The 26,117-nt window shown below is 40.1% G+C and overlaps 3 protein-coding genes across 7 annotated transcripts in view; 1 reads left to right on the plus strand and 2 right to left on the minus strand.

Moving 5' to 3' along the window:
* Positions 1-33: 33 nt before the first annotated feature.
* Positions 34-4,708, minus strand: LOC141908940 (uncharacterized). 4 transcript variants are annotated; one of them, XM_074799238.1, is made up of 12 exons: positions 4,616-4,676; positions 3,997-4,173; positions 3,422-3,541; positions 3,176-3,294; positions 2,834-2,985; positions 2,256-2,414; positions 2,040-2,169; positions 1,291-1,416; positions 1,078-1,192; positions 918-989; positions 721-824; positions 34-371 (listed from the first exon to the last, which is right to left on the minus strand). In XM_074799238.1, exons 3-12 carry the CDS (start codon positions 3,527-3,529, stop codon positions 248-250), a joined length of 1,209 nt encoding a protein of 402 aa, XP_074655339.1. In that variant the 5' UTR covers positions 3,530-3,541; positions 3,997-4,173; positions 4,616-4,676; the 3' UTR covers positions 34-247. The 4 variants fall into 4 exon arrangements, with proteins under 4 accessions (XP_074655339.1, XP_074655341.1, XP_074655340.1 ...); XM_074799240.1 differs by having other exon boundaries at positions 3,997-4,154; positions 4,616-4,674; XM_074799239.1 differs by lacking the exon at positions 3,997-4,173 and having other exon boundaries at positions 4,616-4,708.
* A 74-nt stretch (positions 4,709-4,782) lies between these two features.
* LOC141908191 (uncharacterized) lies at positions 4,783-8,518 on the plus strand. Of its 2 annotated transcripts, none has more exons than XM_074798092.1 (11): positions 4,783-4,899; positions 5,081-5,179; positions 5,286-5,404; positions 5,603-5,754; positions 5,832-5,990; positions 6,367-6,496; positions 6,973-7,098; positions 7,290-7,404; positions 7,493-7,564; positions 7,651-7,754; positions 7,831-8,518. In XM_074798092.1, exons 1-11 carry the CDS (start codon positions 4,795-4,797, stop codon positions 7,952-7,954), a joined length of 1,305 nt encoding a protein of 434 aa, XP_074654193.1. In that variant the 5' UTR covers positions 4,783-4,794; the 3' UTR covers positions 7,955-8,518. The 2 variants fall into 2 exon arrangements, with proteins under 2 accessions (XP_074654193.1, XP_074654194.1); XM_074798093.1 differs by having other exon boundaries at positions 7,815-7,914.
* Positions 8,519-8,635: 117 nt separating this feature from the next.
* Positions 8,636-26,117, minus strand: part of LOC141908190 (spectrin alpha chain-like) — a 32,680-nt gene continuing 15,198 nt past the window's right edge. The window contains exons 16-34 of the mRNA XM_074798091.1: positions 25,008-25,122; positions 22,432-22,715; positions 21,233-21,494; positions 20,543-20,707; positions 18,303-18,451; positions 17,549-17,842; positions 16,774-17,021; positions 15,681-16,080; positions 15,436-15,534; positions 14,842-15,217; positions 13,901-13,999; positions 12,989-13,148; positions 12,245-12,458; positions 11,893-12,082; positions 10,938-11,380; positions 10,639-10,794; positions 10,180-10,326; positions 9,932-10,079; positions 8,636-9,283 (exon numbers count right to left, since the gene is read on the minus strand). Of these exons, the coding sequence (XP_074654192.1) occupies positions 9,158-9,283; positions 9,932-10,079; positions 10,180-10,326; positions 10,639-10,794; positions 10,938-11,380; positions 11,893-12,082; positions 12,245-12,458; positions 12,989-13,148; positions 13,901-13,999; positions 14,842-15,217; positions 15,436-15,534; positions 15,681-16,080; positions 16,774-17,021; positions 17,549-17,842; positions 18,303-18,451; positions 20,543-20,707; positions 21,233-21,494; positions 22,432-22,715; positions 25,008-25,122 (4,075 nt within the window). The 3' untranslated portion in view covers positions 8,636-9,157. The remainder of the gene's footprint in view (positions 9,284-9,931; positions 10,080-10,179; positions 10,327-10,638; positions 10,795-10,937; positions 11,381-11,892; positions 12,083-12,244; positions 12,459-12,988; positions 13,149-13,900; positions 14,000-14,841; positions 15,218-15,435; positions 15,535-15,680; positions 16,081-16,773; positions 17,022-17,548; positions 17,843-18,302; positions 18,452-20,542; positions 20,708-21,232; positions 21,495-22,431; positions 22,716-25,007; positions 25,123-26,117) is intronic.

Genomic DNA, 26,117 nt, shown 5'->3' on the forward strand with positions numbered 1-26,117 from the left:
TGCCAGGGTGTATTTTTCTATCCAGAAACCGATTTCGTTTATTTGAATTCACAAATTCATTATTTCGATATAACCAAATAATGTAGATTAAATAAAGTTTTGTGTATTAAAACTTTTGAAAACATTTTGCGGTAGATAATATCGATCGATAAGTAATATCGATTATCCAATAAACCGTGCTGTAAGAATGTGTGACTATGTTTAAACAGAGAGGACATGTTCTCTCTGGCATTTCAATCGTTGCAGTTTAAACTTGTAAGAATTGTTTGATAGATTTACATAATCTCGTAGCACCAACTACCAGGTCATCGTAAACTAATTCAGCAATGGAAATTCTTAACTTGTTACTACACGCACCAGTCGACGAGAACCTACAAAATATCAATGGAAAAACTCCTGGTTCACAGAAATTCAAATATTAATAGAATCTAGATATCAACCAATCTTACTTGGTGCGAAGCAAAACAAATCAGGATTTCAAATGTAATTTTGTATTGTGTTGTATTGTTATTTTTATTATAGTGACATTGGACGACATGTATACATACATATAAATTAACGTATAAGGCGATCCAGCGTACCGAGCCATGTATGCCTTACAAGTCACTTTGACATAACATTTAAATTAACAAGTCTTACAAATATGATCATCAAATCATATTAGTTGCTCTGTGTTTTGCTTTTTTCAGTTAATAATTTCAATCTATTTCAGGACTATACCTGTTTCCGAGGTAGAATGTCACACCAAATTTCTCTTTTGAAAATTTCAATAAATCCTCGGCATTCTTATCGTTTGGCAATTCCACCCAGATAAAATAACCTCCCTATAATTCAATATCGAATATCATTGATCAGTAAACATTCTTACACCGCAGACGATATTGAATGAGCAGAGGATTAACTCAGGATTTACTCACGTTTGGTTTCGTGAATGAAACAGTTTTAGGTAAAAGTTCCTCAAAAATATCTAGAGTTTTCATCATTTTGCGCTGAAAGTGAAATATTGAATATGAAACTGTAGTTCAGGAGCAGCAGAAGGAGTAGGAGAATGGAGCTGAAAGAGGAAGATTATCAAACCTTGTATTCATCTCGAGCAATTTGAACTTGTTTTTGTACGAGTCCCATTTGTAAAGCACTAGTAATAATTGTCGAGGTATATTGACACGTATTTCCTGCACTGTGCACCAAAGACCTATCAAATGAATAGACGGGAAACGGATTCTTAATGATACATAGAAAAACAATTGCAGATTGTTAGAGTAATTGAGACGCTGAATTGGCGCGACTTACGTGTTTGAAAGGTGTTTTATAAGACCAGATGGCGCTTCGATCCAGCCACATCTCATCGATGGAGTCAACAGTTTAGAGAATGAACAATTTGAAATTACATTACCTTCCGTATATTCAACATCGCCACTACAATAATAACAATTATAAGTATAAACAAAAATACAAAATCCTCTTTATGTGTTTTTGATATAAATCATATAGGTTAACGAATTATGAATTTTGAATGTAACGAAATTACTCGAGACTGCATAAGAATACTATCATTTTATACCGTCCCGACAGAAATAGATATTCCCCGACACAAATCCATTTTTCATACTTTATTTCTTCTACGGATATAGTTGGATCGGTAGGAAAAAATGCCACCGGAAAAAAATCCACTGGAAAAAACAGCGAAAATGACAGTAGGAAACATGCCACCAATGTTTTTTTCCAACAAAAAAATACAATACCGTTACAGTGGAATATAAGTTAGATATCAAAAAGAAAGAGATCATCAATAAGATGTTTGATATATAGTTATAGCAGTTTAACCCATGTATTGAGATAACTCGATTTTCTACTGGTGGCAATTTTTCTACTGTGCAAAAAGTGATATTTTACGGCTGGCATTTCTTCCGGTGGCATTTTTTCCGTCCGTATACCGGTGGATCGAGGTCAAGTGTCGGCGATCCAACGGTCGGGGCTAGAATCCTGCTGGATGGAGGCGTGGACCTTTCGGGGGGTTGTTTTGATATTATTGGAATCACCTGGAGTCGAATTCTATAAGTCGTTTCGGAGCGTGGGAACTTCCATCAAAATTCAGTATATTATAAACGTCATCAGCCATCAATAACGAGTTTTGTTTACGGGCAAGTTTTACCAGTTCCTGACATCGATCTGCGAGATCAATACGACAACAGTATGAATTCTGTCACTCTGTCCCAGTGTCTAACTGGGTCGAAACTGCGAGTGTTGGTCCTCACCTTCAGAATATATGAATCCTCTTGGATTGTTGAATACCGGAATCAAATAAATCAACGATTTATACAGTTTTTTGTTGGATTTCTGAAAATTCTGCGGACAATGTTCGTTGATTAACTTTTCTAGTTCTTCGATGATCATTCCCTGACTGTCGCAGGGAACTGGAAATGTGAACACAAAAAAGACTCCAACTTAACAGGATAAAATTCACGATTTTACTGACTAATGTTAAAACAGACGTCGTATAGTTGATGTTTTAAATAAACTATGAATGCGAGAACGGGTATGAATATAATGCGGGTGTTTGAGTGGCTGGGCTTTATGCAGTATCAACCACTTGGGCCACGATGTAGACCAATAGAACTAGTCCACTTGGCCAGTGATTATACAGGTATGCGTTTATATGCGTACATATTACATATATTATTCGTTATATCAATTGTATCATTATTTATAAAACATGATTACACAATCATTCATGTATAGATATATTTTAAATCCTGTCGCCCATGCAGGATGACGTGCCGCGATCAATTCTCCACCAATAAAGTGACGAGGGTGAAATAACGCGCGCACTCACCTGGGATCGTTTTAAAGCCGAGTTCCAGTGATATTTTTATCGTGTGTATATACGTCGGCTCTTCTAGAAATACCACATCTCCGCGAGTGAACAGCAGCGACAGTATCAGGTGCAGCCCATGAGTGGCACCTGCAGTAGCGAATAAATTGTCACTAGAATAGAAAAAAATCTAATTGGGTTTTTATTTTCGGGAGGATGCTGTACCAAAATGGACATATGTGAATAGGTCTTTAGTTTATGATAGAATAAACATTTTATATCTAAAGTGATCCAGTTCCCATCGTGATTTTATCCCTGAATATAATCACTGGGCTAAAAACTGACCCCCTAAATAAAACGCACCTGCCAACTTTAGTTCCGTATTCAGTTGTCAGAAATTTTGCTAATTCTTCGAGAAATCCAGGATCTCCTTGATCTTCGCCGTATTTAAACGAGATCGCTCCATTCTCTTTATCACGAGCCTATAATACACAATATTATATACTCTCAGATATATTCAGTGATTACATTCAAATCATGAACGGCTTTATGAAAAATCCCGAACAAAATCTGTTCAAAAAGCATCGGTGATGTCTTAAAGCAACTTACAATTCTATGTTGTGTTGCTTTAAGCATAAGATCAGCAGTGAGACAGCGCAGGTTACGATCCGCGCATCCTTCACAAAGTGATAATATTCCATCGTTGTTGGTCGCCATCGTCGTCACTGCCTACATGTGGTCATATCGACAAGTTTTCAAATAAAAGTTATAGAAATAATTATAATCGTTTAAAACAAATTGGCGAGAGCGACCACAAGTTTGCAAAGACGTAGGCATGGTAGGTCAACTTGAGACACCACGGGGTCGATGGGATATGAGGCAAGAAACACTGTGTGATACCAAAATTCATAACATTCGTATAGTATCCGATCGTGAAGAAATTCGTCTAACTGAGAATGAGATTCATTTTTCGTAGATTGACATTCATTTACCTGAGATTAACAGATCGACTTGCAGGGCGCAGTTTTGTCACACGACAAGCTAGAGCATTTCTGTTTAGATACTGATAACCTACTGGTAAGCATATTTTTTTTATCCACAGTGCCTAAAAGGCACCGTCGCGACTGTAGCGATAAGAATATTGATTTTGGTCTTGAACTTGTGTTAGTGTGATAGATACAAACCTTAACTAATAGCCCGGAGAGTTCAATATCCAAATTTCAATGTCTTCGGACCATCAACGAGTTATTGGATTAGCCTAGATAAAGTTAAACGCAGAGTCCGATCGTTGGGCACCAATCCGTGTAGAAACAGTGGCGCCGACCAACTCACCTAGTTTCAGCTGTAAGCCCAGACATGATCTGAGAATTATTCCCAGAAGTTTTATTGGCAAAGATATAACATCATAAAATTCACTATTCACTATTCACTATAAACTATTCTTGGATACTAGACTAATAAGACAATAATGACAAATGTTGCAAAATGTTTTCAAAGGTCTGAAATTGTATGCTACCCCCTGATAGTCCCACTTGTGCATATTTGTATGTTTTCGTATCTATAATATATCGTTAATATATTTCAGTAATAACGGGAGAAAATAAATGTCCCCAATTGCCTTAGTTTTATAGGCCGATAAGAACGGCTGTCACTAGTCTTAGACTCAATTCGTCTATGTAAACCGCGGGGCGCCCGTTAGAGTCACCTGCGCAGGCCGTGTGCACGAATTATCTCGGGCCACACTTCCGACCCTGCCACGACGTTCAATGATGCTTATTCAAATGTTCATTCAATTGTTCTTACCTCAATTCACAGTTAGAAATGATTCCGTGTAGTCGGCAATCTGGAGATCTGTCGACCCGCCCGCTTCGAACATAACATATCTATGAGTCCGATTCCGGATTTTACAAATATAAGTCTAATAGGCTAAATCCGTATTGTACCAATAGCCTCTTAATGACGTCATTTCGGAAAACCCGGATATGAATATAGTTTTGACGTTTACAGTTCACCCACCCTCAAGCATATGTCAGTTGAGCTTTATCTATTGTATCGTGTGTCAGGTGTTTGTGGAAAGTGGTAGTAAGGTATTGGTTATTCTTTATATCGTTCATACCTTGAACTAGTAACAGCCTACAGGCTTCGTATACCACAACTGCAACAAGTGCAGGCCGCTGTCAATGTCGTCAGTGTCTCAGTCAGTGAGATTGACTGTGACAGTGTGTTGTTGATCGAATAATAAAATCTCACTCGAATGTTCTCTTTTAGAGTAAAATCATGATGTTGTCTCTTTGTGCTGGATGTCCCGATAGCTATCTGCGCGGTTTAGCTGCTGAACTCGTCCTCAAAGCAACACAGCACAGAATTGTAAAGTTCGAATTTTGTATTTCAACCTCGATCAACAAACAGATCGATTACCGGTAAAGTTTTCATCGATAAATCTTTTATACACTGTTCACTGTTTTACTTTCAGCCTCGAGATATAGCGAATAAAACATTGTCGTTCCAATACGGTGAATCACAGGGAGATCTGGAATTTCTCGAAGAATTGGCAAAATTCCTGACTACTGAATACGGTACTAAAGTTTTGAGGTTCGTAAAAATCTGTTCCTGTTATTAAGAGAACTGGCTTATATTCTCTTAAATATACCTCAAGTGTCTAGAAATTGTATGAAAATGCTCTGAAATTTCTAGATTCTCGTTTTGAATACATGGACAGCTAACTAACTTGCCCTTTTAATTTCTTCGTGCTCCTGTCGAAGCCCCTGCATTTATCGTCCTTATTTCCAGTGATAATCTGTTCGCTAGTGCAGGTGCCACTCATGGGCTGCACCTGATACTGTCGCTGCTGTTCAGACCCGGAGATGTCGTATTCATAGAAGAGCCGACGTATTTTTACGTGACCCAAGTCATTCCAGATCTGGGATTTAAACCAGTTCCGGGTAAGACCTCCGTAACTCGCCCTGATACAATCATTTAACATCGGAACTCTTTTTAATTTACGCGTAATTATTTCCAGTTCCCTGCGACAGTCAGGGAATGATCATCGAAGAACTTGAGAAGTTAATCAACAAACATTGCCCGCAGAATTTCCAGAAATCCACGGAGAAACTTTTTAAATCTATGATTTACATGATTCCTGTGTTCAACAACCCTGGAGGATTTTCCTATACGGATGGTAAGTGTAAAGCTACGTCTACACTTGCTTCTTGTAGCAGGGTTATGTGTTGTTACGAGTTTTCCACAAAAACCGCGCTTTAGAAACTCTTTTTGAAAAAGGGGACACTCCGCGCTCACGTAAAACTCTGCATATTCCCTAGTGTAGATGGTAAACCCACGTTTAAATGCAGGTTTCGGGTGCCACAATTGACCTTGAACTCGATTCTTACAACCGAAACTGCGTTAACTGTAAAGTGAACGCAGGTTTTCGTCGAACTGAGGTACATTGAAACCCGGGTTCAACGAGCTTGTGAAGACACGGTTATTCATTAGATCCAGTTTTAAGGTAATTCGGTTTGCGTTGTCTATATCTATGAATTGCTACGATTTTACAGATCGATGTCAGGAACTGTTGCAACTCACCCGTAAACAGAATTGTTTAATCGTCTCAGACGATGTTTATAATTTACTTTATTTTGATGATCGTTCTCAAGCTCCGAAACGACTGATAGAATTTGATTCCAGGTAATTCCCCTTACCACCTCCCAGTGTGTCCAACTCCCTCATCGCCATGTATCCCTCCTCTCCATATCCCTCCCCTTGTATCCCACTCCCCTCCTCCCCTAGTATCCCACCCCATGTATCCCACTCCAATCCTCCCCGTGTATCCCACTCCTCACTGTGTATCCCTCCCCATGTATCCCTCCTCTCCTCCCCATGTATCCCTCCTCTCCTCCCCGTGTATCCCTCCCCTCCTCCCTGTGTATCCCTCCCCGTGTATCCCACCCCATGTATCCCACTCCAATCCTCCCCAAGTATCCCACTCCCATCCTCCCCGTGTATTCCTCCCCACTTATCCCATTCCCCTACTCCCCGTGTATCCTACTCTGCGTGTATCCCTCCCATGTATCCCTCACCTCCCCATGTATCCCACTCCCCTCCTACCCCTTGTATTTCATATCTCATGAGAAGTATCCAATTCTAATCGTTTCTCTTTCTAGTCACGGTGCTGAATATAAAGAAGGAAATGTTATCTCAAATTGTACGTTTTCTAAACTATTGGCTCCGTCGATGAGATGCGGTTGGATCGAAGCCTCAACAGAAATCGTCGATTTCATTTCTAACTCGTACGTACCTATTCAACCCACAACGGATTTAAATGTTCATCCTCAAATTCTGATGGTGGATTACGATTTATCCTCTCACTGCTAGTCGCGTGCGCCATTAAAGCGTCTTTAAAAACGCTAACGACATCTTAATTAATATGATAATTTAACACGGATAATTGTTTTTCTATTATTGAGAATCTGTTTGACAGGTCTTTGGTGCAAAGCGGAGGAAACACGTGTCAATATACGTCGACAATTATTACTAGTGCTTTACAAATGGGACTCGTACAAAAACAAGTTCAAATTGCTCGAGTTGAATACAAGGTTTGATAATCTTCCTCTTTCAGCTCCATTCTCCTACTCCTTCTGCTGCTCCTGAACTACAGTTTCATATTCGATATTTCACTTTCAGCGCAAAATGACGAAAACTCTAGAAATTCTTGACGAACTTGTACCTAAAACTGTTTCATTCACGAAACCGAACGTGAGTAAATTCTCTGCTCTTTCAATATCGTCTGCTGTGTTAGAATGTTTAATGAATGATCAATGATATTCGATATTGAATTATAGGGAGGTTATTTTATCTGGTTGGAATTGCCAGACGATAAAAATGCCGAGGATTTATTAAAATTTGCCGAAGAGAAATTTCATGTCACATTCCACGTTGGCAAGAAGTAAGATTGATTGATATCTAGATTCCATTGATACTGAAGTCTTATTTCGGTGAACCACAGTTTTGTCCTTTTGTAGGTTCTCGTCGACTGGTGCGTGTAGTAACAAGTTAAGAATTTCCATTGCTGAATTAGATTACGATGATCTGGTTCTCGGTGCTACGAGATTATGTAAATCTATCAAACAATTCTTACAAGTTTAAACCAGCGATCGAAATACGAGAACCTCGTTTTATAAATCAGGGTTAACTGGCTCCGGGCTCGGTACGACAGGCTTTAATAATCTATAATTGTTTGGTGCTATGTTCTCTATACAGTCAAACCTCCTTAATCCGGATTTTGGTCCGGATATTATTTCCAGTCCATTTGTTCATTAATATACAACAAAATGACTTTTAATCTGCATTTCCCATAAACTGGATGAATTTTCTTGATCCTAATGATCGAAATAAAGCGAGATCTACTGCTCAAGGAAAGATTCTCACTTGGTTTTAATTTTAAGTAAGGATCATTTATTTATTACGTACGCATTAGGGGAAGGGTCAGTGAAATTGCGTACTGTAGTGCTTAATGTGTATGAAAAAATGGCAGATATTGCACACAGAAGGGAGGGAGGGTTGAAAAAGTTAAATTTCATGCGTACGTAATAAATGAATGACCCCGTGGTTAATCTTACATAATTACTGGTACTGCTAAGAGTATATTTTACAAAATATCTCTATGTATTTCATAAACGAATGCTTTATCAAATATATTCCATTTTTATCAGCTATATCCGATCTTCGTCGTTCGTCATTGCTTGGTTCAGTTCTGACTTCAATTCCTCTTAATGGCTTTACCAGCAATCCACATAAGTCATTAGACGTATTACCTACGTACATAAGTCATAAGACGTTATATGAAAGCAAAGCCACAATTTATTATTATATCACCAATCACCAATACATCCAGATTTTATATCGTTACATTTCACGAAGAGCTGATACTACACATTATTATTGATACATTTTAGCGTATATATGAATCCTATATATCGAAAGCATGCCGTTTATAATTACGGGTAGTGACTATAGCATTGCATTGATTATCATACAGAGAATAATCAATAATATTGATTCGTTATAATTTCGCAAAACGTGGAATAGCTCCCCAAAAAGTGAGCCCTAATTATTACTGACGCCATTCATCGACGAAGAATTAAAAATTTAATGAAATAATTTCACACGAACTCCGAGAATTTAGGGTTTTCATAAATAGCAAGGTTTATTCGAACACTAAGACAATGATTAAATATTACCAGAAAGCTACTAGATAGCTACCACGGTACCAGACAGCTAGAATAGATCAAAGCTACGCAGTGTTATCTACGGATAAACACTCGCTATTCAATATTGCGTGTATAAATATTAATTAGCGAATAATGAATTTGTGAAATCGGTGTAGTCCCACGCATCCATCAGCTCGTGACCGGACTTATCCGTGTACGGCTTCATATGACGCAAACAATAATCGGCCTGTTCTTTAGACAGATTCTGAAAAACACGAAACGGACAATGGTATAAACAACTGAAAATAATATTCAACATCAAGTTCCGCAGTTTACAGTCTTCAAACCCATTAATGTCGACCAAAGGCGAATTTATTGAAACGTACCCAATTCTGGGTACGGTACTTGACGAGTATAGGGTACCCAATTCTGAGTATTCTTAGTGGAGTCGTTTTGTTGATTTTCGTTGCAACAAACTAAATGAGTGGCCGCCATTTTCTTTTCTCGGGTATACCAGTGTTTTCAATAAGAAATTAACAAGCCAGGTCCCTTTGAAAAACAGGAGGGTCCCATAATATGTCGCAGTCCCGGAAATGAAAGCTGGTTTGAAAAAACAGGCGGGTCCTTTACAAACAACATGGACCTGGGACCTGGCTCTTATTGAAAACACTGTATACTCACACTGTATACTCAGCCTCACCATGCTCTTGAGCATGGCAAGTACAGTACCCAAAATTGAGTATACCCTTAGATAAATGTGCCGAATACCAAAACGAGTACATGCGTCGATAACTGCGCAGACGGGGTACTCGGCTACGAGTACGTTTCGATAAAGTCGCCTTCAAGGTCGACTGAAGTGGAATCCGGCACACTGGCGACACCTGGTGACTCGCCGCTTGCCACATATACTTACGGCGTATAGCTCGTTCGTCGTTATATACGGTTTCTCGTCGGATGTAAGAGCGCGGAACGCCTCGATGATCTCTTGACTCGTTTGTACGTTCTCCGTCTCGCGACTGATCATGAACGCCATGTATTCTTGTAACGATATATAACCATCCCTGAATCGGAAATAAATCGGTAAATTACAGTTCGTTGACCGTTCAACTCGACCAGCTGTAAGTCGCAATAACAGAGGAGGGGCAAGGGTTAGATGCTGACCTGTTCGGATCGGTTGAGTCTAATATGGCCTGGAATTCTGGGTCTGTCTGTCCTTCTTCCACCATCGGTAAATCGTAACCAAGAGCTCGGAGACATGATTTAAACTCGTGATGGTCCAAACGTCCGGATTTATCCTTGTCGAAATGTCTGAAACATTCAAATAATTACATGTTGTAACATTCAGTTTAGATACCACAAGTAGGAATGCTGAAACATTCAGTTTAGATACAACCAGTAGGAATGTTGAAATGTTTAGTTTAGATACCCCCAGTAGGAATGTTGAAACTTTTAGTTTAGATACACCCAGTAGGAATGTTGATACGTTTAGTTTAGATACACCAGTAGGAATGTTGAAACATTCAGTTTAGATACACCAGTAGGAATGTTGAAACATTCAGTTTAGATACACCAGTAGGAATGTTGAAACATTCAGTTTAGATACCACATTAGGAAACTCACTTGAACATCATGCTGAACTCTTTCAATGAGTCCTCCGATACACCACTCTGGTTTCTAGCTTGTATTTGTTGTTCGAGGTTATGCTGCATTCTCATTCCGAGCTGATCCAGTTGATCCCATTGTTGAGCTAATCCTACCGTACTGTGTTCCGTGTACCTACAACGTAACAATACAAACATATCAGTTTTACATTCACAACTCAATGAAGGTTAAACGGAGCCAGAGATGGTCTAGAGGGGTAAGTGATGGGGAGGGGTGTCAAAGACGAGAGAGGGGGGCAATGAAGAGGGCGTCAGTACCTGTTATCCAGGATCAGTCTCTCCTCCAGCGAAGCTCCCAAATCCTCGATATGTTTCAGTTGACCTTTCTGCGCTCTGACCTCCGCCGACTTGCGTTTAGTTTGTTCGAGCTGTTCCTCGAGCGAACCGGTCGCTTCCATCATCGCCGTACGCGTATCCGTCAGCCACGAGTGGAAGTGATTGGCTTTGTCAGCGAACTGTATCCTCAAACGATCGTTCTCCTCCTGTCGCTCGCGCTCGCGTTCCAACTCCTGGTCGCGTTCTTTGATGATTTTCTGCAGGTTTTTCCACGTGTCGTCGAGCGCTTCCATCGTAAACCACGTATACGGATTCGGACCGACGTTGAAACTCTTGATCTGTTTGTCGAGTTCGGCGAGTCGGTCGAAATCGGCCTGAGCCGTTCCGAGCGACGCTTTGAACTGTTCGTGCGCTTCGTGAAGAGCCTTGAAATCGAAAACCACATCGATCAGTTCATTGTTATGTGAATATACAGATGCAGTAAGTTAATCTTTAAAATATTAAATTTCTAAGTCATTTTCTGTGAAAACTGACTCAAGATAGTAGTAACCAAGTTTTTCCTATCCCTCAAACCACTGTATTCCACGCCAGAGGAATTATGAGTTAAGTAGAAAATTTCTTTTTTATGCGAGAAAGAGGGGCCAGAGAAGAACCTATTCGCCAAGGGAACTCTTTCCTATCACAAGAATTCAAACCTGGGAACCATTGTGGATTGTTGAGACACCAGCCACCGATTACATTATAAACCAGGGGCGAGTTGCTCAAAAGTTGGTTTAAGATAACCGGTGGATAAATACCATAGTAAAAATGAACTTTCAATTGTCTCCGCGTCATCTAGCCACTGGTTAACTTTAACCAACTTTCGAGCAACTGGCCCAGGTCCTAAAATAAAGTAACCGCCCCGCCGGGTTTGGTAAAACCCGATATATAAACTCACTCTGATCTCTTCGATCGAATTACAACGAACTGGATCGGTCAAATCTTCCTCGGCGTTCTCGAACCAGCTGTTAAACGCCGAAGCCCTCTTAGCGAACGTCAGATACAGATCCTCCACCTGACGATACTGATCCTGTAACCGCAGTAAACGCTGTTTACGAGACTCGGAATCGGCCAACAATTTCTGCCATCTGAAAAATCGAATTCAAATAGAAAATTTAATTTAGATCCACACAAAAATGAGGCTCAGACCGGGCTTCGCACAGAGCGCTTCACAGATCAAAAGATCTTTTGAAATACCCTATAGTAATCAAAATTTAATTCCGAGAAATGAGATCTTGCGGCCGTTTTACCTTCGGATGACGTCATCGTATCGTTTCTCAATAGCGACAGTTTGAACGTGTTCGGCAGCGACGAGCTGATCTTTAAGAGCGGTGATAGTCTGTATTCCTTCCTTCTCAAACGCCTGTAAACCGGCGTCGAAAGTTTCCTGTTTAGTGAGAAGGGTTTGAACCGACGAGAGATCGCGGCCATAGTCTTCAGAGCGAACTTGAGTTTCCTTATCAGCTATAAACATTGGAGAAAATCATTATCAATCTTTTGAGATTCAACAACATAAGTGAATTCAACAATACAGGTGACCGCGATTCAACAATACAGATGAAACCGGTTCAACGATACAGGTGAACCCGATTCAACAATACACGTGAACCTAGTCACAAAGTTGTTTGTTCATTTCCAATGATTAACGTGTTAACCCTTTCAGTGCTGACTAATCAATACCCTATAGTGCTGGGGATAATTTGAAAATTTTGAAAAATCCCCTAGTGTGTTGAATAAGGGGAATACCACTATAGTGAGTCTACACCGCGGCGCGGTGTATCGTTAGTTACTAGTATTTCACTATGTTTGACAGGTGCTGCCATCTTTCAATAGAGATAAAAACTAATTACTAATTACACCAATACACCGCAGTGCGGTGTACCAGTAAAATCCATCACTGATTCATACACTGCACTGCGGTGTATACGCACTGAAAGTGTTAAGTCAAATTCTTCCCCAGAACAGTGGAATCAAGTGTAAAATCTATCTCTTACCGATCCAACTTTCAACTACGTCCGTTTTCCAGATGAATTGAAGGAACGCCGAATTATCGATGAGTTTAGCTTTACGTCTGTCAGCGGCGGCCATTAAATCCTCGAGTTTCTCTCTGAGAGCCGAACAACGAGCCGAAATACTCTCCGCGTTATGATTACCCTAAAACAAATTCAATTCATCTTTACTAATATCATTTTCAATTTCAATATGTATTGTAATTGTCTTTGCCATGACAAAAGCCCCTACTGTCAGTCACACCTGCTCTCCATGCGACGTTTTGGTCCGTAATTTCATTAATAAACAGTTTATCTACCTTTATTACGCATCAATTTGTTCAGTGTGGAATTTGCATTCAGAAATAAACAACAATTTTTACTAAAGTTGTTTTTGTTTTCATTTATAAGTGATAGTTTACTCCGCATACGCTCGCGTAATGCTGAAAAATCCGCTCAGCAGACGCTCGGAAATGTTACAGTGACGTCATCACCTGCTCATTAGCATATCAAAATACAGTGGGTGGCGCCACGTGATGGGCTGTAAAAGCCGTTTTTAAGCATTATGCGAGCGTTTGCTAGGGAAACTATCGCTGATAGATGAAAATACAAACAAATCTATGCCACTTCATGATTTATTTCTGAATGCAAATTCCTTACTGAACAAATTGATGCATAATATTTAGAGATAAACCAATTATTAACAAAATTACGGACCGAAACGTCGCACGGAGAGCATGCGTGACAGACAGTAGGCTTTCATGGCCTCCTCTATTTAACGGCTATACAGTATGTTCACTATTATAATTTGTATTTCTTCATGTGTTTAATGAAACATAAATCATCATCAATATTACAAACAATGGATCAACCGCGGTAGCCATGGTTATGACGGTTGGAATCGTTGTATTTTGTTACCTCTTCGATCAGTTTGTCTCCTTCCTTGTAGATTTCTGTGCATCGATCTTGATGAACTTGGAAATCAGTAGCGAAAACGTCGTGTTTCTTAATCAACCCCTAAAATAAACGCAAACACATGTATATTCCATCAGTAAAATAATCATTCCGATTCATTACTCACTCACGGATTAAACCGGGAATACAACGAATGGTTCGTAAATCATGAATATTCGAAAAATCATTTAATATGCTTCGGGCTAGTTAGTTTAGATTCCGACTATCTGAGAATTGTGATCAAGTTATTCGTTAAGTACGCACTCATTTTGTAAAGCGAAAATTAGATTAAAATCGTGCAGGACCCGGTTCCACAGTCGTGAGTTCGAGTTAACTCTGAGTTGAGATTAGTTCATTTCGATGATTTAATTCTTGAGTCGAATCTTAACACGGAACTGTGGAACTTGGTCCTGCTGATTAACCGAGAAAGCTGGGTTCAAGTGAAAAGGCTCTTATATATACGGTTTAATGTTCTTATAATGTTATCTTCTGTATATATACACCCTCCGTTTTTAGTGATAAAATCACACCTAACGTTGATCTTTAGGGTAAGATTGAAACGTCGTGTACTTCATTTTAGATTTTTTGAATAAATAAATTCTCGATTTTAAAATTCTTTCAATTTGTACATAGTGGGTTTTTATCTTATTATACCGACGTACTTTAGAACGAGGAAAAATTGTTCTTCAACGCAAATATTTCAAGATTAAACAAAGTGAGACGTCGAAGCAGATGAAAATGGACTCGAAAAACCTTCTAAAGATCAGGGTCCGGTTCCACAGTTGTGAGTTAAAGTTAAATCAGAGTTAAAATCAGTTCATTTTCAATGTTTTAACTCTAGAATCAAATCTAACTCAGAACTGTGGAACTGGAACCTGTCAATTGAAGATGATGATGATGAATACCTGTACTGCGGCAAGAGTATCCCCGTAATCTTCGCCGGAGAGCAGATGTTGTTTCTCGTTGATCCACGACTCTTCTTCCTCAATACCAGAACAGAATTCCTGATACGCGAGCGACTCGTCCAGTTTCTGACCGCGCGTCGTCGTCATCTCTTTCAACTCGTCCCAGTTTGCGCTCAGCTGGTCGATACGCGTTTGGATCTCCTCCGACCCGAGTGTCGTCTCCTCCATCAACTGGCGGCCCATCTCCTGAACGTGAGTGATCGCCGGCTCGTGGCTCGTGATCTCCGCGTCGAGGCGTTTGTGTTTCTTACGTAGATTCTGAACACCGGTTAAATCTTTACCGAAATCATCCGAACCGACCAGTAATTTCTTCTCTCTACAAACGTTAAAATAATATCATCATCAATATCATTGTTTTATAAGCTGAACCTAATCTAAACTAGGCTTCATTCAGAACCTAGATCCCAGTGGCTCGAAAGTTCAAGAGTCATATTTAATCAATGTAAGTCAATCTAATCAATAACAATCAACAACTCAAGATTCCCCAGAACGCAAAGCATTAAATGTAGAAGATCAATTATTTTCAGTCTTTACCTGATCCAAGCTTCTTCATCATCAACATCTCGGAAGAATTGATGTAAAGTATTCGCTTCATTCAATCTGACTCTTCTGTGCTCGCATCTCTCTTTTACTCTGAAAATACAAATCCACCATTGTTCAGTTCAACCCGTCGTGAACTCTGAGTGAACGTGCAACTCTTCGCGAACTCCGAGTGAACATTACTATAGAAATTAATGAACTCCGAGTGAACGTTTCTATATGAATTAATGAACACTTACGTCTCGTAACGTTCATTAATCGTTTTCTTGCGTTCGAGAATGGCGTCCGCGTCGCCGACCCCGGATTCGATGAATAAATCGGCGTGATTATTCAAATCGTTCAATCGATCCTCGTGCGCCTCGACCTCGGCTTCAATGATCTGATGTTTCTTCAGTAGATGTTGAACGGACGACAGGTCCTTGCCGTAGTCCTCGCTCTCGAGCATGTGTTCCGCCTCGCCGAGCCAGAATTCCATATCCTTGACGGCGGCGTTGTAAACGGCTTGACGATTCGCCTCTTTCAGTTTCTCGCTCTTCTCGCGGGATTTAGTGATCAGATACTCCCATTGTTCGGTCAGGTTTACGATACGCGAATTCACGGCGTCCTCCGAACCCAAACATTGCTGACGTTCTATCAATTCTATACACGATAAACAAACACAATCTCAGTTACTAAAGATTCAATGATCTCAGCGAAATCACGTTTATCTCAAAGGATGAAAATGTAGCAATCTTTTCTAGAACTTTATCGAGTGGTTGTATCACGGTAAAACCTATGGAAAATATAGAGTGAGGGGTGTGGGGGAATGATAAGAGCGTTCGACTCTGTGAAGCCAGGTCATTGGTACGAACCCCGTACACTACTGTAGTGTCCTCGGGCACAGCACTTATCATTGCCTCTCTTCACCCACGAGTAAATAAGTACCCGGTCTGATAGATGACTCCTGAGCGCCTAGCAGCAGCAGCTCAGATGTTACATCTCCCCAGTAAGAGATGACTGATAAATGGTTAAGAGTTTATAGGCCGGGGGCAATATTACTGAAAAGTTGAGTACTCAGAGCTTAGTTGTCGAATAAACACTATAATCCGTGTATACTGTAGATAAATGAAGAAATCCCACACTTCGAATTTAAAATTATACGATCAAATTTATTATTATGAAACCACAACGTTTCGGCTGTTGACTAACAGCCATCATCAGGTGGAATGGATCGTATAAATTTAAATTCAAAGTGAGGGATTTCTTCATTTATCTAGCTTAGCTGGATTTAGCGCTATATAAGACACATCTTTATCATTTTTATTAGAAAGCTAGAGGGGAATATAAACTTACTTTCTCCGGCCGACAGAACTTGTTTCAATCGATCGGAATTAGCCGCCAACTCAGCTTCGAACGCCTGATGTTTTTGATGTTTCGATTGGACGTTCGTCGGATCTCGATAAGACTCTTCGGTCGCCATCTGTAAACGTTCCGTTAACCAAGCTTCCATCTCATCGGCGTCGCGAGAGAATGATTGCATCGTCTGAGCTTCATTCAGTTTGCTACGGTTCTCGATCAATTGTTCTTTCAGGTTACTCCATCTATTCAAATATAAATATAACGCTCGGTCGTCAGTTTTATTTTACATCTTAACTTTCTTTTATCTTCCATCCTGCCCTCTCCCTCCTTTTTCATCCCTCTCCCTCTCTGTCTCCTCCATCCCTTTCTGGGCCCAGTGTCACAAAAATGTTAAACTAAAATTTTTGGTGTAATTGCTATATTTGGTTACGTCATATTTTCAATGAGGACAACAATTCAAACTTAACTGAATTAAGCTTAAACTTTTTCATGAGACTGACCCCCCTCTCTCTGCTGCCCACTCCCTAAATCCTCTCTCCCTCTGCGTCACCCCCTATCTGGCCCCTCTCTCACCCTAACTTTCTCTGTCCCTCTCTCCCTAACCTCCCTCTCTCCTTCCCTCACTTTCCCTCTCTCCCAATATGTCTCTCTGCCTTCTCCCTCAGTCTCAGTCTTCCTTCCTCTTTCCGCCCTTTAACCTCTCTTCTTTCCTTCACCTCTCTCTCCATTCCCATGCCTCACTCCACCCTTCTCTCCTACTTTCTCTTACCTGTCAAGAACCTCTGCTTTCTTGGCGTCAATCTTATCGCCGTCGTAGTGATCGGCGGCGGTAAGCTGATCGGCGAAATTCTGAAGCGCCGATATTTTCTCTTCCTGAACGTTGATCGCTCGGTCGAAATCTTCGTGTTTCTTAATCATGCTATCCACGTTTTCGCCGTCGGTGTTATCACCGCTCAACGACGTCTCGCGAGTCGCCATCCACAACTCGGCCTGTTCGCAATCTCTCAGGAACAACTGCATCTCTAAACACTGGTCGAGTTTAGCGCGACGCGCGACCCACGCTCTGAAAATATATCGATACATCAATTGCCTGTAACTGGATTCATAGAATGGTATCAACTTGAACCTGGGGGCTAACTCAATTCATAGCCAATTGAGTTAATCCTCAGGTTAAAGTTGATACCAGTCTATAAAACTGGCCCCTGAGGTCAGCTTTTTACTACCCCAGACTACCCTTAGCTCCTGGGACTGGTTTTATAGACTGGTATCAACTTCAACCCGAGGCTAACTCAATTGATTGTCAATTGAGTTAAACCCCCGGGTTTAAGTCAATACCAGTCTATAAAACTGGGCCCTGAGGACAGCTTCTTACTACCCTAGCCTGGCTTAACTCCTGAGATCAGCTTTACTCAGCCAAGTTTATAAACTAGGAGGCTACGGTAGCTTTGATAACTACAATTTAGGCTTAGGAACTAACGAATTGAGGGGTTGATTATATGAATCGTCGATGTTTATAAACGTACTTTTCGAGGTCCTCTCTAGCGTTTGCGAGTTCGTCGAGTTTATCTTTCACCTCGTCGCTGGCGTAGTGATTATTCTGTAATAGTTGATTACCGAACATCTCGAATGCCTGGAACGTTCCGGCGCGAGCGTCAATCTCTGTTCGGTGCTCCTGAAATATAACATCGATTCATCGTTATAGTCGTGACTCAATCTCAGCTCATCTAACTGGCCAGCTGTATGATACTGGATCCAATTCCACCGTTTCGAGTAATGCTAAGCTCAGGTTGACTTTAGACCTGATCATCTCGTCGGGAAACTTTTCGACGAGTTTACTTACAACCGCGACGAATAGATCGCAGACCCGTCGTAAGCCAAATCGCTAGGATAGAACAAGTACTATTTTCTACGACCCAATCAGATCGTCATAGCCAATCAGCGACAATTAATGCGTCACATGACCTTAACCCTTTCAGTGCTGACTAATCAATACCCTATAGTGCAGAAGATAATTTGAAAATTTTAAAGAATTCCACCCTAGTGTATTGAATAACAGGAATACCAGTATAGTGCGTCTACACCGCGGTGCAGTGTATCGTTAGTTACTAAGCACTGCACTACTTAGCACTGAAAGGGTTAAACTGTGTGATGATCGAGTTGTAGTTGACCTGAGTGCTCCTACAACGATGCGACAAACCAATCGGCAATCACGTGTTTATTACTAACAGTTCCTAACTAAAAGTTCGTAAGTCAACCTGAGCTTAGCTTTAGATTTAACTCTTGAGTTGATATTTGTTCATATCCAATGTTAATGACTCTTAATCTAACTCGAAACTGTGCAACTGGGTCCCGGACTCATTAATTCTATTTAAATGTATTTTAGGTATTTAATTTCTACATACATCTGATTCGATTTAAGTTGATTTAAGAGTTAAACTTTAACTGAAACTTGGTACTGATATTTACAAGTCTTTTTTTTATATTTTCAATTTTATTTTCATTCATCTTAAAAACTTTGAGGTTACGTTTAAATATTTCTAGTATTTCTGACGACGAAAACGAACAACATTGAAATCTATTATTTAACGGGGACGAGGGTAATTCGTATTGAGAAGGAATTTCATTATCTGTGGTTTTTTCTGTTTGTCATTAACTAATTCATCATCACAAATTAATTACACCAGCAACTCAAAAACAACGATCGATAATTTTTCGATTTTTCAAGAAAGTAAAGGACACGACAAATGAACGTACAACAACACGCGTCGATCGAGAGAACGAGAGTCAGTGGCATCTTATAACACACATCTAACACGAAACACGATTTTAAAACTAAATATTTCTTTAAAATATTTTAAATGATGAATTCAATCCGATGAATTCCTCGCGTCGAGAAACGGTCCATTCTCCGAATGAAACATTCGCGGCTATTCAGTGACGATCGTAATCGTAAACGATGCCGATTATTAAGAAGGCTGCTACTACCATATCTCCTGATGACATCATCGAAATGAGTAAATAATCGAAAGGTATATTTCGGATATCCAGGGTTTCCGTGATGGTTAAAAAATCATTTCACAAATCTTCGGAGTAATTTTTCAGCATCTGGGGTTAATGGGACCACTTTTGGCTGGGGCAAAATGTACGTTCAACGGTGAAAAAAAAACAGCCCCATGGAAACCCTGGGTATCGATACGAGCAGCCATCTTTATCACGGATCGATGATTCTGTAAAGGAAGGCGGAGAAAGGGAGGGAGGGAGGAGGGGGGTAGGGTTTAATGAACTGAATCATGCCACGCTTCTCGTTATAATCAATTATCTCTACCTGACCCAATATTGAACGACTGTCGAGATCGACAGAGAAATTCTGCAAAAATATTTTCAACATTTAATAACGTGAGGTTAAAACGGCACCGGTGCAAATAGGTCAACTCTGTCTGTCAACTAGTTCATCGCACAGTCCATTAGAGGTCTCTCCATTTACAACATCGAAAGCAACATTTAAATCTTTTACCAAAGATTATGCTTCATTAAGATCATTTTTCATGTTTTTTTAGCCCGAGAGTCATTTTAGCACATCGTATTTCAAATTGAAGTATTTTATTTCGCCGTTAAAATCAATATTGTTTCATTGATGTTAATTCGATATTAATTCTTCGATTACAATTCCTAAAGTTAGTATAATTACTAGAGGTAGGTACATGTTAAATGTTAGTATTTTTCAGTTCATCTTGAGGAAAGTCGATGTACGCGATTTGCTCACCTGGTGGCGCTCTAGCAGAGCCTCGGCTCCCGTGACGTCTTTAGCGAGTTCGTCCGAGGAGACGACGGACATCATGCTGTTAATCCACGACATCAAATCTCTGAAATCGCTGAGGAATCGTTGAAGATCGTACGAATCCAATAACTTTGATTTCCTCGCATCGGCCTAAAATTAAAACATTAACGGCTTCAAATTCTCTACGTCCAGTTTGAGTAAAATATCGAGAAATACAGTCAACTGCTTGAACTCAGTTCCACAATTCATGCATAAAATTTGATTTATTTTTAGGGTTGAAACATCAGAAATGAACTGATTTTGGCTCAAGAGTCGAACTTAACTGTTGAAGTTTGACTCTAGCCGTAAAATAAGCTTAATTTCAAAATATTTCAACTACCCGATAGTTGAAGAATGGGTTGCGAACAGTGGAACTGGACCAGAAACTGTGCAACTGGGTTGTGAACAGTGGAACTGGATCAGAAAATATGGAACTGGGTCACGAACAGCGGAAATGGACCAGAAACTGTGGGACTGGGTTGTGAACAGTGGAACTGGCCTACTAACTGTGGAACTGGCCTACTAACTGTGGAACTGGGTCCAAAAACTGCGGAACTGGGTTGTGAACTACGGAACTGGCCCACAAACTATAGAACTGGGTAGTGAACTGCGGAACTGGGTAGTTGTAGTACTCACCTTGCCAGTAAGACTGTTCCATTTCTCATTGAGATCAGTTTGATGATGGTAAATCTGTTCGGCCTGATCGGGATGCGTTTGCATCAGACGGTTAGCGGTCTCGTCGAGGACGCGTACTTTATCGCCGAGCGCGGCGAGGTCTCGTTCGACGCCCTCGTGTTTACGCTGCAGACGCTGCACGGTTGACAGATCGTTACCGACGTTATCGGTGTTCAACGCGTGGTCTTTCTCTTCGATCCAATCCAACGTTTCATCGACGTCTCTACAATCAAAACAAAATTTGATACTATAAATAAATCAGGGACGAGAACCAGGGATTATGAAAAAAGCAGGACTTTTGATGAAAGTTTCTGTTAATTAGGCACTAAGCTCAAAGTGGGGGTTCCCAGCATGATTTCCTCAACAGCCCCATTTCAATTCTAGATGGCAGCACGAACTGGTTATTTTTTCACAGTAGTTTATATTAGCGATACCAGATGGCAGCACCTAACGAAAATCTTTGGGCGAAGTACCGTCGCATGCTAAATATTCTTGTGAGCCGAAACACAATGCTAGACACAGCAAAGCTTCCACCCCCCTCCCCCATCAATTTCTCAACGGATCTGGACAATTTGGAAAGCTTGTTTCTCATCACAAAAAAGCGGGAACCGCCTAAAAGCAGGAAATTCTCATCCCTGATAAATAGATGAAACTGGATCAAAATTCCCTAACTTTACAGGAGTCAGAATTCCCTGATTTTCCCTGCAAGGAAAAATAATTCTGAAATTCCCTGATTTTCCGATCTGTAAGAAACCAGTCTGGTGAATCATTTAGAAGTAGAATAATGGTCGTTCTTGAAACCCCCAATGACATCCTTAATCAAATAGCGCTGTTTTAGAGGATAAAACAAGGCCTTAACCATGAACTCAATAGATTATCCTCCCGTTGGTGGCCGCTATAAAATCCCCAAATGACATCATTAAAGCGCCGAGTCATTTAAGTAGAATAACGGCCATTCTTGAATCCCCCTATGACATCATCAATCAAATAACGCTGTTTTAGAGGACAAAAGATGTCCTTAACCACAAACTCGAATGATTATCCTCCCATTTAAGATGGTGGGCGCTTTAAAATCCCCCTATGACATCATCAAACAGTCGAGTCATGTAAGTAGAATAATGGCGGTTCTTGAATCCCCCTACGACATCATCTAAACGAACCTGAGATATCGTTGTACTTCGTGCGAGCTCATCAGATTATCGGCTTTCTCTTGCGTCACCTGTTCCAACGCGGTCCAACGTTCGTTCAGGTTCTGCACGTGCACTCTCATCTTGTCGGCCGACTCGACCTGACCGAGGGCTTCCAGCGTCTCGGCGATCGTGTTCATCTCCATCAATCGCGCTTCGTTCGTTTTCAGGTCCTTCTGGAAATCTTCGAATTTGCGCTGCTGGTGTTCGACGTGCTCCAGATCGGTCGGCACGACCTCGGTAACGGCGATCGTCTCCTGAAATACCGCGACGATAACAACACGAAATCAGTTACTAATTCGAATTTCAAACGCACCCCAAAATATCGTTTACTTAATATCAAGATTTTACGAAGGAATCTTTTCCATTTAGATTTACTAATTCGTTTTTATCGAAAATATCTTTTTGCACGAAAACCATGCGTTTAGTCGGAATAAACACGCCATTCAAATCGAAGGATTCAATCATCCAATTCTAAATAACCATACAGTAACCGGTAACCATGAATCTAAAAATCAACTCAATTCCGGGCAGTTTACGGAACGATTAATTCTGATTGGTCTAATCTATTCTATGTGCACTAAACTCCGCGGGTAATTTAATTCGATCATGATCATTTTCGATTTGATTCGGATGAATTTGTGCAGGGGATCGTTAAACGAAAAAAAAAAAAGAAGAGAACCAGACCCTGAAACGATGGAAATTTCTCGTAATAAACTTCGGTAAAAATAACCGTCGATAATTAATATGTATCTCATGCTTAGAGCGCGTGCAAAATAAAAGCTATTTCAAACGTCTAAAACAATGATAACAATAATATAATCAGTTTGCGGTGATTTGTTATTGAGTGATTCAGAGATCACGTAAGCGTGTGCAACTCAGGGAGAAGCATCTTAAAATACTTAGGGGTCATTTTAGACCCGTTTTATGGTCATTTGAACGGTCAGCTCTTTGGGTTAATTTTTTTTTTGTCTTTTTAAGATTCTCAGGTAATACATACATGTGTATTTATAAACATATATATAGATATATATACATATCTGATATTGAAAGTTTTGGAAGCTAGTGATTTTATAGACATCCACAGAAAAACAATAGTTGCTTCCGTAATTTCAGCAGATACATGTATAAACATGAAACACACACGTTTCTTTATGTTTTCAGAGAAGAGAGAGAGAGAGGGAGAGAGCAGAGAGAGAGAGAGAGAGAGCACAGTAGTAATGTTTAGTTTAAGATGCGCAGCTATAGGACACAAATTCTACAGGATTTTTATTACTCCATCACAGAAAAAACTCGATAGAAATACGAACAATTGTGAAAATTCTTCTGTTATTTGAATTCGCACAAACGTCGAAATCTACCGAGTTTTTTTCGCGAAAAATAGACAATTTTGACGAGATTTTTTTTTGGGGATAAAATCAGGTTCTTTTTTGTCTATTTCAACTACTAAAGTTCTGTTAAATATAAGCTAAAAACCGCACCAGATTTTCCATCAAAAATTAGAACAAAATCTCAGTCGATTTTTTTAGATTTTTTCCCCTCAAAATTCGTGGAAATCTGACACAGTTTTTTCTTCTAAAGCTAGAATGACAACAACGTAAATAGTAATGAATACTTCTACACAGAATATAAAAACAACTAGAGACCTGAACTTCCTGCAAATAAATAAACAAATCAAACATTTAAAAACAATGAACAACAAACAATAACAGTGTGTGGTGTGAAAACAGAGTCAAATGACTCTCGGAGTCACTGCCGGTGAGGAGTGAGGGAACTGACAATCTTCGTAACGAGTGAAATCGCTGTGAGGACGATTTCCGATTGGTCGAACGCATTCGAAATCCGACCAATCGGCGTCAAGCTCTGATGTAATAAACGCACACGACCTGTTCGGAGATCGACATGATCCTACTGTACGAGACGATACCACCGGCGACACCTGGTGTTACTTCGGCACCGGCGACACCTGGTGTTACTTCAGCACCGGCGACACCTGGTGTTACTTCTGCACTGGCGACACCTGGTATTACTTCAGCACCGGCGACACCTGGTGTTAGTTCACCACCGGCGACACCTGGTGTTACTTCCGCACCGGCAACACCTGGTGTTAGTTCACCACCGGCGACACCTGGTGTCGATCGATGATATGTAACGTAATACTCGTTATCGGAAACGTAATGTCGAGTCGGATGCAGTTCCATGGTTACCGAGGGCGACAGAATCGACCAATCGTACGACTCGTCCTCGTAACTGTTAATCTGCGGTCGCAACAAAATATAACCGATTATGAAAACCGGGGTCAGGCCGACCCGCGGGCGGGGAAGGGGCGGACGACCTAGTGTTAAATACAGACAATATTCACGGCGACACGTAGCGACACCTGGTGAGCGAATGAATGAACGATCGATCGATACTTTTTTTTAAGCTCTACGTACGACAAAAATCTACAGAAAATCTACTACGATGTAAAACATTTATGATAAAAGCTTGCGGCGCCGAGATAAGAAGAGACAGAGAGAGAGAGAGATACAGAGGAAGAGAGAGTTTACCTTCTCTGAGATCCATTGAGTTAATTCGCTAGCCTCACGCACTAACTGGAACGCACGATTCGACTCTTTCAATTTGTTCGTTCTCTGCTGACCGAGATCGAGCAAATTCTCATATCTGCAAATAATCGATTACAATCTATAGGTTTGATCGTTGTTTCAGAATGCACCTAATTTCACGGTTTACTTTGTATCTTCCAGTGAAGTAACATTTACAGTATGAATCACGGTAAATATGTTGCAAGAGAGATTTTTGAGTTTAATTTCGGCATTTCATGTTTTATAAATCAGTGACACAATTAACACTAACCATTTCTAGAAACATTCATGCCTCTACTTTATAACTGAGATGACGAAATCCCAAAATCCATACTCTAAACCTGTGGACCTGTATATTTTTTTGTCAGAAATATAACATACTCTAATTTCGAACTACTATAAACTGTAATTTTATCAATTTCTACATGTATCTTCCAATGAAGTAACATCTACAGTATGAATCACGGTAAATATGTTGCAAGAAAGATTTCAGTTTAATTTCAGCATTTTATGTTTTATAAATCAGTGACACAATTAACACTAACTATTTTCATATAGAAACATTGATGCTTCAAGTTTATAACTGAGATGACAAAATCCGTACTCTTGATTTTGAGTTTGGTGAGCATCATTTGCAGATACGATCAGTTTATTTCAAATGTTATGACTCAAAATAACTGTGGACCTGTATGTTATGTTGTCAGATCTTAATTCATGCCTACTACTAACTGTAATTTCATCAATTTTCATATGTATCTTCCAATGAAGTAATATTCACAGTATGAATCACGGTAAATATGTTGCAAGAAAGATTTCAGTTTAATTTCAGCATTTTATGTTTTATAAATCAGTGACACAATTAACACTGACTATTTTCATATAGAAACATTGATGCCTCCAGTTTATTACTGAGATGACAAAATCCATACTCTTGATTTAGAGTTTGGTGACCATCAGGACCCAGTGAGTTCTACAGTAGTTGATTTGGGATCAAATTGGTTATTTTCAAATGTTTAGACTCAAAATAACTGTGGAGTCGATCTGTTTATTGTATCTTGATCTAGACCTACTGCT

This window comes from Tubulanus polymorphus, chromosome 7, assembly GCF_964204645.1.
Source record: "Tubulanus polymorphus chromosome 7, tnTubPoly1.2, whole genome shotgun sequence".
NCBI lineage: Eukaryota > Metazoa > Nemertea > Palaeonemertea > Tubulaniformes > Tubulanidae > Tubulanus > Tubulanus polymorphus.